The sequence below is a fragment of the Pongo pygmaeus genome, chromosome 8, assembly GCF_028885625.2.
Source record: "Pongo pygmaeus isolate AG05252 chromosome 8, NHGRI_mPonPyg2-v2.0_pri, whole genome shotgun sequence".
Lineage (NCBI taxonomy): Eukaryota > Metazoa > Chordata > Mammalia > Primates > Hominidae > Pongo > Pongo pygmaeus.
The window spans coordinates 137,719,344-137,733,645 of NC_072381.2; the positions used below are offsets into that span (position 1 = coordinate 137,719,344).

General features: G+C 53.3%; 2 protein-coding genes across 8 annotated transcripts in view; one reads left to right on the top strand and one right to left on the bottom strand.

The window, feature by feature from the left end:
• JAKMIP3 (Janus kinase and microtubule interacting protein 3) overlaps positions 1–12,204 on the top strand; it is a 158,901-nt gene extending 146,697 nt beyond the window's left edge. For all 7 annotated transcript variants that reach the window (XM_054435496.2, XM_054435494.2, XM_054435497.2 and 4 more), the window contains one exon: positions 9,753–12,204. The gene's annotated coding sequence lies outside the window, so the exon portion shown is untranslated. The remainder of the gene's footprint in view (positions 1–9,752) is intronic.
• On the bottom strand, positions 2,058–13,040 carry LOC129006141 (histidine-rich protein PFHRP-II-like). Its single transcript, XM_054435507.2, has 4 exons — positions 12,351–13,040; positions 11,585–11,710; positions 8,895–8,994; positions 2,058–6,458 (listed from the first exon to the last, which is right to left on the bottom strand). The coding sequence occupies exon 4, from the start codon at positions 5,519–5,521 to the stop codon at positions 4,379–4,381; it is 1,143 nt and encodes a 380-aa protein (XP_054291482.1). The 5' UTR covers positions 5,522–6,458; positions 8,895–8,994; positions 11,585–11,710; positions 12,351–13,040; the 3' UTR covers positions 2,058–4,378.
• Between the last annotated feature and the right edge of the window lie 1,262 nt (positions 13,041–14,302).

The window sequence follows — 14,302 nt, forward strand, 5'->3', positions numbered from 1 at the left end:
TCCCTCCCTCTCCTTCCTCCCTCCCCTTCCTCCCTCCCTCTCCTTCCTCCCTCTCTCTCCTTCCTCCCTCTCTCTCCCTCTCTGTCTCCCCCTCTCCTTCCCTCCCCCTCTCCTTCCCTCTCCCTCTCCTTCCCTCTCTCTCTCCCTCTCCTTCCCTCCCTCCCTCTCTCCCTCCCTCTCCCTCCCTCTCCCTCTCCCTCCCTCTCCCTCCCTCTCCCTCCCTCTCCCTCTCCCTCCCTCTCCCTCCCTCTCCCTCCCTCTCCCTCTCCCTCTCCCTCTCCCTCCCTCTCCCCCTCCCCCTCCCTCTCCCCCTCCCTCTCCCCCTCCCTCTCCCTCCCTCTCCCTCTCCCCCTCCCTCTCCCCCTCCCTCTCCCCCTCCCTCTCCCTCCCTCTCCCCCTCCCTCTCCCTCCCTCTCCCTCCCTCTCCCTCTCTCTCTCCCCCTCCCCCTCTCCTTCACTCTTTCCTTCTCCTTCACTCTCTCCCTCCCCCTCCCCCTCCCCCTCTCCTTCCCTCTCTCCCTCTCCCTCTCCCTCTCCCTCTCTCCTTCCCTCTCTCTCTCTCCCTCTCCTTCCCTCTCTCTCTCTCCCTCTCCTTCCCTCCCTCTCTCCCTCTCCTTCCCCCTCTCTCTCCCTCTCCTTCCCTCTCTCTCTCCCTCTCGTTCCCTCTCTCTCTCCCTCTCCTTCCCTCTCTCTCTCCCTCTCCTTCCCTCTCTCTCCTTCCCTCTCTCTCCTTCCCTCTCTCTCTCTCCCTCTCCTTCCCTCTCTCTCTCTCCCTCTCCTTCCCTCTCTGTCCCTCCCTCTTCTTCCCCCTCTGTCTCATCATCTACCTACTTATCTATCTAATGCTGTTACAAAACCACAAGTTCTTAGTGATGCCTCGGATTCCAGGCCAATGGTGCGTGGTTCTTCCCAGCCGTCCTCTCCTCCTTGTTTGTAACATTGGCAGTAGCAGATACTTGGTACTTGCTGTCTGCGATGTACCTGCTCATCTGTTCAGCCCTGGCATACACCCATGTTGCCTCAAGATTGCTAACCCAGACCCTCTAGGAAACAGATGCCCCAGCTGGAGCACAGTTCCTTTTCCCCCAGCCTCGTGGTATCCACACACAACACTGTTTTCCAAGCAACTCAGGTGGGGTCTCTTCTTACCCACCCTCCCTAGGGCTGCTCATTTGCAATGCAGCCAGGTGCCTTTGTACAGCTGGTATTTCATTTATGTTTCTTCACATATTGACTCTTTGAAAAAATTTACATGTATACAATGGACTGTGGTATGCTTGTGGTGGTGTGTGGCGGCCTGTGGTATGTTCATGGTGGGGTGTGTGTAGTGTGTCTGTGGTGTGGTGTTTGTGGTGTGTGTGGTGTGTCTGAGATGGCTTTCTGGGTTGTGGCCCATGCACAGCACGTGCATCCACCAACCCAGCCCCAACACAGACTGTCCCATCCCCGAGCTGCCTCCTGCTGCCTGTGCAGTGGCCCCTTCCTGGCAGCCGTGACCTGTTTCTCATTGTGTCAGTTTTGCCACTTCCACATCTGGTAAATAGAGTCACATAGCGCAGCTTTGGGGATCTGGCTGTGTTTATGTTCAGCAAAACCCACATGAGGTTCCTTGTGCTCCGTGGGCTCCGTGGGCTCTGGGTTTTCCTTCTGTTCCCAAGCGGAATCCCCTCGGGTGAAAGGACCACAGTGCACCAGGGTCTTGTTGAAGGACCTCAGGGTGGTTTCCGGTTTGGGGCAAATATGAACAAAACTGTTGTAATGTGTGACAGGTTTTTTCATGAAAGCAAGTCTTCCTTTCTCTTGGGTAAATACCTAGGATTGGGTCTGCTGGATTACATGGTGAGTGCAATAAGTAACTGTTGTCCGGAGTGGCTGTTCCATTTTGCACTTCCACCAGCGCTGGGAGGGTTTCCATTGTCCCACACGCAACGTCTTCACAGGTTAGGCTGGTTCTCCTTATTCGGTCCCTTCCAATAGAGGGGGAGTGGCATCTTATTTGGGGTTTCATTTGCATTTCACTACTGACTAATGATGTTGAGCATCTTTTTTTTGTGTTGATTTTCCATCCATATACCTTCTTTGGTGAAACATCTGTTCAGATCATTTGCCCATTTTTGAATTGGGTTGTTTGCTTTGTTATTCCTGAGTTTTGAGAGGTTCTTCGTCTGTTGTGGATATGTGCTATTATCAGATACACCACTGAAAAGTATTTCTTCCAGTCTGTCTTTCGTCTTTTCATTCCCTTGAGTGTCATTTAAAGAGCAGAAATTCTTAATTTTGATGAAGTCTAATTTATCTACTTTAAAAAAATGAAGTGTGGTTTTTGATTTTAGAACTAAGAAAACCTTGCCTAACTCAAAGTCACAAATATTTTCTCCCATTTCCTTCTAGAATCTGTGGTTTTATGTCTTAAATTTAAAACACCTGTGATTCACTTTGAGTTAACTTTTGCATCTGGGGCTCAGTATGGATTGAAGTTCATTTTTTTTGCATGTGAATGTCCACCCCATGGTCAATAACTCCTCCTTTTTGTTATTAAAGTCCCTTCTGCTTGGCTCTGTGGTAAGTGCCATCCTGGCTGGGGTGTCCACCTTACTCTGCCACTGCAAGATGGGAAAGCAGGGATGCTGATGGGGTCCCTTGAGCTGGCAGAGCCAGCGTGTCTGGTCCCCATTTGACCCCAGGGTGGGCTGGATCTCTAGGCCTGGGCCTGTGCCAACTCAGGGTCTGGAAGCTCGAGGTGTGTTGATTAACTGTCAGCAGGTTCAGATTTACAGCTTCTGCAGAGCAGGCACCTGAATGCCAATGAGCAGCCCTGCTCTTCTGAGCTGGGTCACAGACTGCCCCCTCCATGCTGCTGCTGGAGATGATGTCTGTTTGGTCATCTTAAAATCCAGGGATTTTAAAAGGCTGCCTCTGTTCAGGATGTATCCACAGTTCATGGCCATCGTGCATGATGGAGCAGGAAGCTTCACTTAAAAGAAATGTGTAATGCTCTGCATCGTAGCTCAGTGAAATTGTTTTCTTACTGAATTTATCTATATTGTTAAAGAAAAAAAAAGAGAAATAAAAGGTGAGGTGTTTAGAAACAGCTCACCCAAGTGTGAATAATTAGTCCTTTGGGGCTGTCCCCTCCCAGGGCAGTTGCTGAGCTGGGGGAAGCGCCCCTCCCTGAGTACTGCCCAGGCACTGCCTGTCTCTCTTGGAAGCAGAGGCTGCCAGATCCCGATCAGGGGGTGGAGTCTTCCAGGTGCCCCACCATGCTCCCTGCAGGATCTGCCCCCCAGCAACTGCCCATTAGGGCAGCTTCATCAGCCAGGGCTCCAGCCCCAAGAGGGAACGGGGAGGGGCTCCGCCCTGGGCTCAGCCGTGTGTTTGTCTGATGGCAGAAGCAGCTCCCGTGCAGCCTCCAGCTCACAGGCAGCCATGGGGTCACGTTGCATTTGCATGGCAGAACTAGCGGGAGGGTCCCTGCTAGCAGCTCCTGCCTGGTCCCCTCATCCTCAGCACAGCGTCATCCTCGTGTTTCTTGGTGCACGGCATGGCCTTGGTCCTGGTGCTGGTGTGTGCCTTGCTGTTGCTGCTGGTCTGCAGCAGCCTGCTTGCTCATTTTGTCCCTTCATTGTTACATCTGTGGCTCTGCCACCCAAAACAAACACTGACCTCTGACTTTGTGGCCCATCCCATCCCCTCCCCATGAGGGCTTTGCACAGTGCTTTGTAGCAGACATATTTCCACAACGCAGAGTACTAACCACTATACCATCACGATGGCAGACACGTTTCCAAAAGGCAGACTCTTTAATTGTGTTTGAAATCTTTGTTAACAGGCATCTTTTGGGTGTTTTGTGCTTGGAATCACTCTGCAGGGATTCAGCCATGTGCACCCTCCAATCTGCGACCTCATGCTGGGGCTTTACCTCCCCTCTGGTGGACCTTTGGTTATTTCCAGGCTTCTGCTTGTTATGATTGCTGCTTCTTGAACATTCCTGTGGAGTCTCCTGATGTGCTGGTGCTGCGACTACTCCTGGGTCACATTAGGAGTTGGAATCTTCAACTTTGGGAGATGATGCCAACCTCTTTTCCGGTTCCTATTGGCTTTGGAGCTATTTCTCTTTGCTCTTTGTTTAGAATCTTTCTGTTTTTACCAAGGGCAAAGATGTTTCTCAAATGTTACTGGGTGATTTGCACAAAATCTCAGAAACTGAACAACCGACTTGAAACCATGAGTCCCCCTCCCCGCTTTATTGCTCTATTGTCTAATTTATTCTTTTCAGCCAGCAGCTTACAGCCTGCGGGCCAGCTGTCTTGCAATCTATAATGCAACCATCTTGGTTAAAGCAATAATGGATCCTTTTACTAGCCTGGCCATGGGGCCGTTAATAAGGGATGGCATTATTAGAGAAGCTGATTTCAGAAAGGGTAGCTGGGCATCGCTGTGGAGGCCTGTGAGAACAGCTGCCACCACTAGATAGAAAATGAAACCAGGAACCCATGGAGAACAGGCAGAAAGTGTGCGCACGGGTGTGTGCACACATGCCAGCATGTGGGGGGAGTGCACACACTGTGCATTTGGTCGTGGTGTGTATACACTTGCTCCTGTGTCCTGGGTAGTGTGCGTGTGTGTGCACACTGTGCATTTGGTCGTGGTGTGTATACACCTGCTCCGGTGCCCTGGGTAGTGTGCGTGTGTGGGTGAACACTGCATTTGGTCGTGGTGTATATACACTTGCTCCTGTGCCCTGGGTAGTGTGTGTGTGCACACTGTGCATTTGGTCGTGGTGTATATACACTTGCTCCTGTGCCCTGGGTAGTGTGCACGGGTGTGTGTGCACACTGCACATTTGGTCGTGGTGTGTGCACACCTGCTCCTGTGCCCTGGGTAGTGTGCGTGTGTGTGTCCACACTGCATTTGATCGTGGTGTGTGCGCACCTGCTCCTGTGCCCTGGGTAGTGTGCGTGTGTGTGTCCACACCGCATTTGGTCGTGGTGTGTGCACACCTGCTCCTGTGCCCTGGGTAGTGTGCATGTGTGTGTGCACACTGTGCATTTGGCCGTGGTGTGTATACACTTGCTTCTGTGCCCTGGGTAGTGTGCGTGTGTGTGTGCACACTGTGCATTTGGTCATGGTGTGTATACACTTGCTCCCGTGCCCTAGGTAGTGTGCATGTGTGTGTGCACACTGTGCATTTGGTCGTGGTGTGTGCGCACCTGCTCCTTTGCCCTAGGTAGTGTGCATGTGTGTGTGCACACTGTGCATTTGGCCGTGGTGTGTATACACTTGCTCCTGTGCCCTGGGTAGTGTGCACGGGTGTGTGTGCATGCTGTGCATTTGGTTGTGTGTGTGTGTGTGTGTGTGCATACCGCCTTTGGTCATGGTGTGTGTGCACCTGCTCCTGTGCCCTGGGTAGTGTGTGTGTGTGTGTGCACACTGTGCATTTGCTAGTGTGTGTGCATTTGCTTGTGTGTGTGCACCTGCTCCTGTGCACCCACTTCACTGTCCCACCTGCCACCTGCACCATCAAAGTGGCTTCTGCCTTTATTATTTATTAGGGAGCTGTAGAGCCAAAATCAGTAGGAGGGTGACCCAGAGCAGAGCACCATGTGCCTGAGGACTGTCCCAGGATGGTAGGACCATCCCAGCATCTGTGTGAGCCACATGGGGCTCCTCCCTGGTGGCTGGGGAGAGGATGACCTCAGAGGCGGCCCTGGGCAGACAGGGAGTTGATAACAGCACTGGTCCCCTCTGTAGGGTTGAGAGAGACCCCATGAAGTGGGTAGAGGAGGAAGAGGCAAAGCCTGTGTCTGGGTAAGGCCTATTTCATATTTTCCCCAAATCAGAGCTTCAAGAAAAAAATACCTTGACTGTGAGCAGAGTTAGTGGTTGCCATTTGTTTCTGTTTGGTTTGAAAATCTTTGGCTGAAGTTTCTCAGACAAAAGAACATATGGAGAAAGGTCCTGTGCTCAGCCCTCGCTCCATGTCCTATCAGCTGGGAATCTGTGTATTTGTGGGGCAGTGTTGGGGAAGAGCAAGGATCCAGACTGCAGGGTCTCACCCCCTCCCAAGCAGCTCACCCTGTGTGAGAACCCTGGGGTTGCTTGTCTCATGCACATTTTTGGAAACTGAGGCTGTAGGTCCCGAGTCTTCCAGTGGCATTCATCATCTGTTGATTCTGAAGCAGGCAGAGTTCTGGACCCCAGGAAGGTTCTTGTCTTCCTTGCCAACTGTGTTATGTTTCCAAACAGTTGAGATCCCAGTGGAAATTTCCAGCACACACACAGACGGCAGGGGCCTATTCCTCGGGCTCTGTTTTGACATCAATCAGAATGCTGTTTCCTGATCCATATGTATGACTCCGTCTGCACGTGGTACCCATGGTGTTATTGATGAGGGTTCTGCCCTGTGGCTTTTAGCGAGGTTCTGGTGCCTTCGTGCCCGTGGGGCTGGGGGCCCCGACCTGTGGAAATGCGAAATGCCCTGTGTCAGCCCTGGGTGGTGCCCCAAGCATGCTGCCATCTCCTGTCCCTGCTGCCGCCCTTGGCACTGTCCAATGAGCCAAGTTCATGATTGTGGTTGTCAACTTGTTCCTACACTTCATCAGCTATCCTCGTTGCAGCCTAAGATAAAATTACCCAGGCTTTCCCCTCCAGCGTGAAGGGCAGGGGCCCTCGATGCTCATCCTCCCCCAGCATCATGCACAGCCAATTACCCAGGCTTTCCCCTCCAGTGTGAAGGGCAGGGGCCCTCTGGTGCTCATCCTCCCCCAGCATCATGCACGGCCATGGGGCTGTATTTGTCGACGGGACTTTTGGGCTCCCCGGGCTCTGAGCTGGTTGGGGCTCCACCTGCACCATGCCTGAGCTCCCCACATCCTAGCTCTCTCCTGTCACTCGAAGCTCAGCCACCTGAGCAGCACTTTCCTGCCTCCTCCCTGAGAACTGGGAGCTCTTGGGATGAGGATTGTCTGGGTTTCTCCCGTGGAACCCTTGCTGTGGCACTGATACACTCACGTAAATATTTGCCATGTGAATAGCCAAGTACGTAAAAGAACGCGCTCCCTGAAGGCAATTCGCAGCCCCATGTTCCCTCCACCCCCCACACTTCCAGGCAACAGTGGAAGCAGATGTTCTGGGGGTCCCCGAGACCACCTGCATGCCTGGGGAATCACTAGGATTCACAGGACTCAGCACACAGTCACACCACAGCAGGGCCACACCACGGCAGGGCCACACCACGGCAGGGTTACACCACGGCAGGGCCACACCACGGCAGGGCCACACCACGGCAGGGTTACACCACGGCAGGGCCACACCACGGCAGGGCCACACCACGGCAGGGTTACACCACGGCAGGGCCACACCACGGCAGGGCCACACCACGGCAGGGTTACACCACGGCAGGGCCACACCACGGCAGGGTCACACCACAACAGCCACACCATGGCACAGCCACACCATTATCGCAGCCCTATAATCAGGAGGCATGGCTGGATCTGCAAGGGAAGAGTTCACAGGCACAGCCTGGAGAGGCCTGTGAGCAGACTTCCTGTGCGCTCTCCCCTCCCATGCTCTTTCCCCCTGCGAGGTGCACACGGGGCACACACTCCCTCCAGCAGCAAAACACAGCCCCACGTATGCAGTGTTTCTGCTCAGGGAATTCCAGCTAAGTCCCAAAATTCATGGTTTTGATTTGGGGGCTACTCAGTTGTGCGCCCCCTGCCCACTAACATGCTAGGCCCTCAAAAGAAAGGCCAGCGTTTGCCGTGAATCACATTGTTTGCACAAACAGTCTAGGCAGGAACCTCCTCACTAAAGGAATGCTTCGAAGTCAAGTTCCCAGACGCCAGCCAATGGCCACCCTTGCAAGCAGGTGCTTCTGCAGCTAGCAGCCTCAGGCCTGTCCACGGAGACACTCTTGAGTGAGGACTTTGGGGTGCCAGAGCTTGCATGGGGGCATTGAGGAGCCCCATGGAGCCACAGAGACCAAGGCCAGACCCATAGGTGGCCACCTCCCACCTGTCCTGTACCCGACATGGCTCTGGTTTGGATGAGGTCCTCAGCTGACTGTGAGGGACAGTGGCCAGAAAGGGGAGGGAGGGTGGGAGGGAGAAGACCACATCCCCTAGAAGAGACAGAACAGACAGGGTGGGGCGGAAGGGATTTGGGAAGACTGCACACCTGGAAGCAGAACTCTGTGTGTGTGTGTGTGTGTGTGTGTGTGTTTGTGTGTGTGTAGTGTGTATGCATGCATGTGCTGTGAGTGGTGTGTTGTGTATGCATGTGTGTATATATTGTGTGCAAGTGTGTGCTGTATGTGAGTGGTGTCTTTGGGCATGTGCACATATGTGTATGTGTGTTGTGCATTGCATGTGCATGTATGTGTATTTTGCATTGTGTGTACACGTACAGTGCATGTGTGCATATTGTGTGGGCATGTATGTGTAGTGTATTGTGTGTACACGCATGTGCAGGTATGTGTATTAGCGCATGTTCAGGTATGTGTATTGTGCATTGCGTGTCTGTGTGAGTGGTATGTTGCGGCCACGGATGGGGCAGAAAGTCTTCTGTTCTGGAAATAGGGCAGTGAGTGGAGTGTGTTGACAATGGAGAGCAGCAGCTGGCTCTGGAGAGGGATCGAGTGACCACAGGAAACCAAATGCTGTGGTCTTGTTCCTTCAATTTGGGGAGTGAGTTTTTAAAATTCAGTATAATATTTTCAACAAGACCTCTGTTCTCTATTTGCATGTGCCTAGTTCATACCCCAGGCAGTTGATCACATAATTCAGAGAGGCACTGATGGGGTGGGAGCGTTTCTGGATAGGTGTCCAGATCCCCGGCCCTGCTCAGCCTGGAAGTGTCACCGAGGGAAATCCCTGTTTTACATGGGACTTCACCTTTTCCCTCTGTAAAATATGAGGGCTGGACTGGCAGGTCCCCTTCCTCCTGTACGTTCTAGAGATCGATGGTTCCAGGACAGCCTATTTAGAAATGAACCTGATTAAAGGCACAAAGAATAAGGTACTATGTTAACTGCAGCAGAGATTTCAACTGTAACGCTTAATACAGGAAGAAGTAAACATGTATGTGTCATTTGACTACAATTTATTTTTCATTCTGTTTGAGGTAATATCTTCTTACTTAGAAGTTAGGTTAAAAAATCAAAAACCAAAAAGCTTTTCAGACCTCTCCTAGATTAGAAAACCATGGTGTCTCTACTGCCGGGCCCTCTGCCTCTGTCCCAGCATGCCCTCGCTCCCGCCCCTCAGCCCACGCGGCCTCCCACCCGATGCTGCCGTGCCCCAGGGACTGATCTGGGGACCGCCCTTGTGAAAAGCAGATCCTTCATAACTTTTTCAAAAACATTAAAAAATTGAAAGGTAATAAAAATTTTGAACCTAGTAGAGGCCCACTTTTAAGTAATGAGGGAAGTTGGGTAGAAACCGGGCCGCTGGCCCAGACATGGTGAGAAAGATCCAAGGTCACTTTTGTACGGGCTTTGTGGGGAGCATGAACTCATCATCCTGAGAGTGTGGCCTTCGGTGGGTGCCGGGTGCGTCTCCTGGGCTGGAGGCTCAGGACGTGGCGCTGTAGCTCGTGCTGGACCCGTGAGGGCAGTGCCTGCCATTGGCTCAATGACCACCCTGTGCAGAGCCAGTGCCTGGTCAAGGCCCCAACTGCCTTGAGTGCTGACCTGTGGTGCCCACGTTCCCCAGGTCGTCGCACTAAACGGCGTTTTCTCCACTCTTTTTCAGAGAGGAAGCAGTGCATTGGTGAAGGCAACATTAGGTGTGATTTCCATTCCTGCTGGGAGACCCAGGCCGCAGCCCGGGAGCTTCGTCCAGTCTGTGGATGGAGCCTGACTGGCTGCAGATGGAACTTCTGTGTCCTCCCACCCTTGGTGGTCTAAGTATTGCTCTCAGAGCTGAATTGACAGGAGGTGTGTGTGCACTCACCTGTGTGCACATGCATGTGTTTGTGCATGTTTTCACTCAACCAGAAGAGCAATTCGTGGGATTTAGCCATTTTGAGGCACCTAGAAGTGGAGGCAGTTAGATGTGCAGCCAGGTGTGAATGTTACATGCAGCATTGTATAAAAGAAGCGACTCAGCTGCTGTAGGGAGGACCGGGTTGTCTGGAAGTATTAGGTTCATTTTATATTTGTGTCAGAAGAAATGTCTGACTTTGGGGCAGATGACACAGTGGCTGCAGACCAGGCATGGCTCCCTAGGTTGAAATCGGGGAAAAGCTAATAGTATCAGACAGATATGCTTTTTCTTTGGTGGCTGCAGGATTTCTGCTGGAAAATGCACTATTAATCAGCATTTGTCCAAGAAAGACCCATCCGTTTCTGTTGTCATTCAAGCCACAGTTCCTGATTTACTCAGCAAGATACTGGGCCAGTTCAATGTCTCTAGCTGAGCCTGACCTCGGGGTTTGCGTCTCAAGTCTGAAATCTTGTTTAGTCCTCTGTGCATAGTTTTGTCTCATTTTAACGACTGCATCTTCTTGGTACATTTATTATACTCAGAACTGAATGGCACACAATAGCCTTGTGTTAATAAAAGCTACCGTGGCGCTATGGGTGAACCTCTGGGTTGAAGTGCGATGGACTCTACGATGCAGGCATCCAGAAAAATGTTGTAACTCTACCTGGCTCCCTGCCAGCCTGGCCTCCTCCTCTGGGAGAGCTCCTGGCATGGTCCCAATGTGTACCTGCATGGGTCAGCTGTTTTGGATCTAAAGATGTGCAGTGAAACTCAGATTCCCAGATTCACATCCCTCATGTTTATTTGGGTCATCATGGTTTAGCCTGTTGTATATATGTCTGGAGCACTTCATACACCTCTATCCACCACAGACACTCTTAATCACAGTTCTGTAATAATAAGGCAAACTATACAGCAAAGAGAAGCATGTAAATATGTACCAAATTCTTATGAAGTTGTAATTGTTTATATGTAAAAAGTATGTATATAGGAAAGGGAGAAGGTGCAAGGAACGTGCTGAATAACATCCAAACTGCATTGCGTCTCTGCCCCATTCCTGAAAGCACACATCTAGTTGGAGCATCAGTTCCTCTCCTTAGATATCATTGTTTTCACTCATCTATCATAGGCACCTTCTTTACATCTGATTACAATACCCAGCATTTCAGAACTGGGTTTTTGCCCCCAAAAAGGTAAATATGAGCATTTATCACTGACTCTTCCTGGTCCAGTGAGCAGCAGCAGAATTCAAGTATTTAAAAATAAGGTGCATTTCTAAATTGCAGGCTATACCTTCTTTTCCAAACCAATGGGCTAGAGTGAATTTCCTCCAAGTACTTGGGCTGTCTTACTGCTAGCTCTTCTAACAGGGGAAGTCTGTATAAATGCATCACCCCCTAATAAGGCAAGAGGAAGGACCCTGAAATGTTGCCAGAAATGTTTACTGTGTAACTAGGACATCAGCATTTACATTATATTGTATTAACATCATCACAGTCTGTGTTCAACACACAGAACAACATAGATACTTTAGTTTGTCTAAGGTAAAAATCCACATAAATAGCAGATTCCTTTGTTGATACCAGTGTGGTGTTTACCTTGTGCCCATGGTCTACATTTTGAGCTGGAGAAGGACTATGGCTGTTCCTTAAAGTCTCTGCCCTCGCAGAATCTGTAGCCTTCAGGATACCCCGAGTGCCTTACAGGGCTTGTGAACACCGGTACTAGAAGTCAAAAAGAAGAGATGCCCAAGTGTGGGTTTGGAGGCACTGACGCATTCACCAACTCACCGTCATCCCATCCTTGAAACCCTGAGAGAATGTGTGTTTTATCACAGTAATGGAATTAAGGTTAGGCTCAGGAAACTCATATTGTGAATATAGGTATCAAATCATATATTTGTTTACTGTATATTTTTTAAAAAGCTTTATTGTAAATTTATGCAAAAACTAACTGGGCCTGTTTTCTTACGGCGGCATGCTGGGTAGTGTGTGTATTCTCCCAGGCACTCCCTTCATAGTCACCCTCTAACCACGTGACATTCTGTTCCGTGCTAAGCAGTATTCACAGGCCTAACATAGGTTTGTATGGTGATCTACAAGATTTTACAAATATTTTTGTATTGTGATTCCTATGATATATACCAGAGAATTTTTTACTCATTTGTAAATTATTGTACAGTTTTAATAAAAAATGTTTTAAGTCTTAGACGATTAAAGGTCCCCTCAGAGGTATTAAAGTTTGAACTGAAAGCCGTATGAGCCATTTCTGCACTTCTGAGTTCATTCTCTGAACAGTGCCTTTGCACACCAGAAACGGGGTCTGCGCCTTCCGCCCACTGTGGAGGAAAGCCCCAGGTCTCACCTGCGAGATCACCTGGAGGGCAAGCTCTGCAGTCGGGTGCCTGGCAGCACCTGGCTCCGGTCGACCACCGGGGAGGCTCCCTCCTGTGGCTGTTGGTCAAAGGTGAACCATCGAAGCGATCAGACAGTTAGGAAAGGGACGGAGCTTCTGCACGTGCATGAGAACAGTTGGTGATGTTTGCCGTGGACGGTCCCACACAGGTGAGTAACAGACATTGCATTAATCATTTAGGGGAGGGGGAGCCAGAGGAGGACGAGGGGGTGGGAAGCTGCTGGACCTAGCTCTGCGGGCTCAGGCCCCGCCAGTACTCGAGGTCATGGTGACTCAGTGTCCAAACTCTGGCTTTGAAATGCGGACTGCGGTAACAACGCAAAGGCCCGAAGTCTCAGGGTTCAAATTCAGCCGCTGCAAGCTGGGTAGAGTGACAGATGGAGTGACAGCATCGCCCCGTCACTCCTGTCTCGCCCCGAGCCTCTAACTCGGCTTTAAGGGAGATCAGCAGCAGCTTGCGTGGGCAGGTACACCCCACCCCCGTGCGCCCTCCACACTCGCCCAGGGTTTCGGAGTCAGGGCCTTCTTGTCTGGCGTGGGACGGCCCAAGGGGCCTGGAAATGTGGCCGGGATTCCCATAGCGGTTTCTCCAGTGCGCGCTCCCTGCCCGGCCTTCCCAGCGCCCAGCGCCCAGCGTGTCCCGAGGGCGAGCAGCCGCGCGTGGCCGGGACTAAGCGAGCACCCAGGGGCCAGAATGGGGCGTTCAGCACCCGCCACGTGGACAGCGCCAGCTCCGCGCAACGCGGCGGGGCTGCAGGAGGCGGGGAGAGGGCGCGGCCGCCAGGTCCGCCCAGTGCACCTGCCGCACAGACCTCGCTACAGGAGGCTCCGAGACCGGATCCTGTCGCCCGCTCCTGCCATGACCGCGCGGCAGCCTCAGGAGCCCGCGAGGCCTCTGGCCCGGCCCAAGCTCGGCTGCGTGTTCCGCTGCGTGGAGGACGCCTTCGAGAGCAAGACGCTGCCGCTGGACGCGCTGGGTGGCGGCCGCCCGGGCCCTCGGGTTGGGAGGCGAGTCTGCGGGGCGCGCGGAGACTCGGAGCAGTCGGGCCAGCACTGCGGAGACCCCTCAACGGCCGCAGCAAGTCCCCGAGGGCAGCCCGGTGTGGCCCAGGTCCGGGACCCCCAGCAGGTAGTGGCCGCGGGACAGAGGCCGTGGGCCTGGGCTCGGACTCCCCGAGACCCTCGCACCCGGAGGACGCCGGGCGTGGGGCTCCCCCGCCCCCGCTCCCCCCTGCTGGGTCCTCCCCATCCGTAAAGGTCCTGAGCCTTCTGGGTCCTGCGACCACCGGCCCCCCGCCCGCCCGAGGTCCCGCCCGCCACCGCGTCCCGGTCCCTGGGGAGCGCGAGCGCCTCTTTCTGTCTCGCCGTCTCTCTGTCTCTCCTATTCGCGCCCCTCCTCCTGCCCTCCGTCTCTCGCGGCCAGCGTGGAACAGCCTCGCGGGGTCACAGCCTGGCGCTCGGACCCCGGCCCGGGTCATCTGCGAAGGAGCCGACTTTGGCCAAGGCGCCTTCCTGGACGGGTGCGGTTCCCAGAGCGTCGCGGCCCGGGGTTGACTGGCTCGGAATCCCGGGGCCTTGGGCGCCTCGCGTCTCCCGGGACCTGGATTCCGCGCTGGAGGACAGCGGGGCGCGGGCGGGGCCTGGCAGGACGTGGCCCGACTCTCTCCCTCGTCTCCCCGGGGTGCAAACTCCGCACACATCAGCTGGAGCAGGTTGAAATCCCCACCCAGCGCTCGTCCGCGGGTCCGCGCGGGGGCCCGTGGTGCAGAGATCAGATCCTGCGGCCGCCCCAGCGTGGGGGGCTTTAATGCGAAGGAGCGGCTGAGGGCGGGGGCGGGGCTGATGGGCGGGGTGGGGCGGGGCCCGGGGCGGGGCGGGGCCTCCGGGGGGCGGGCCCTACC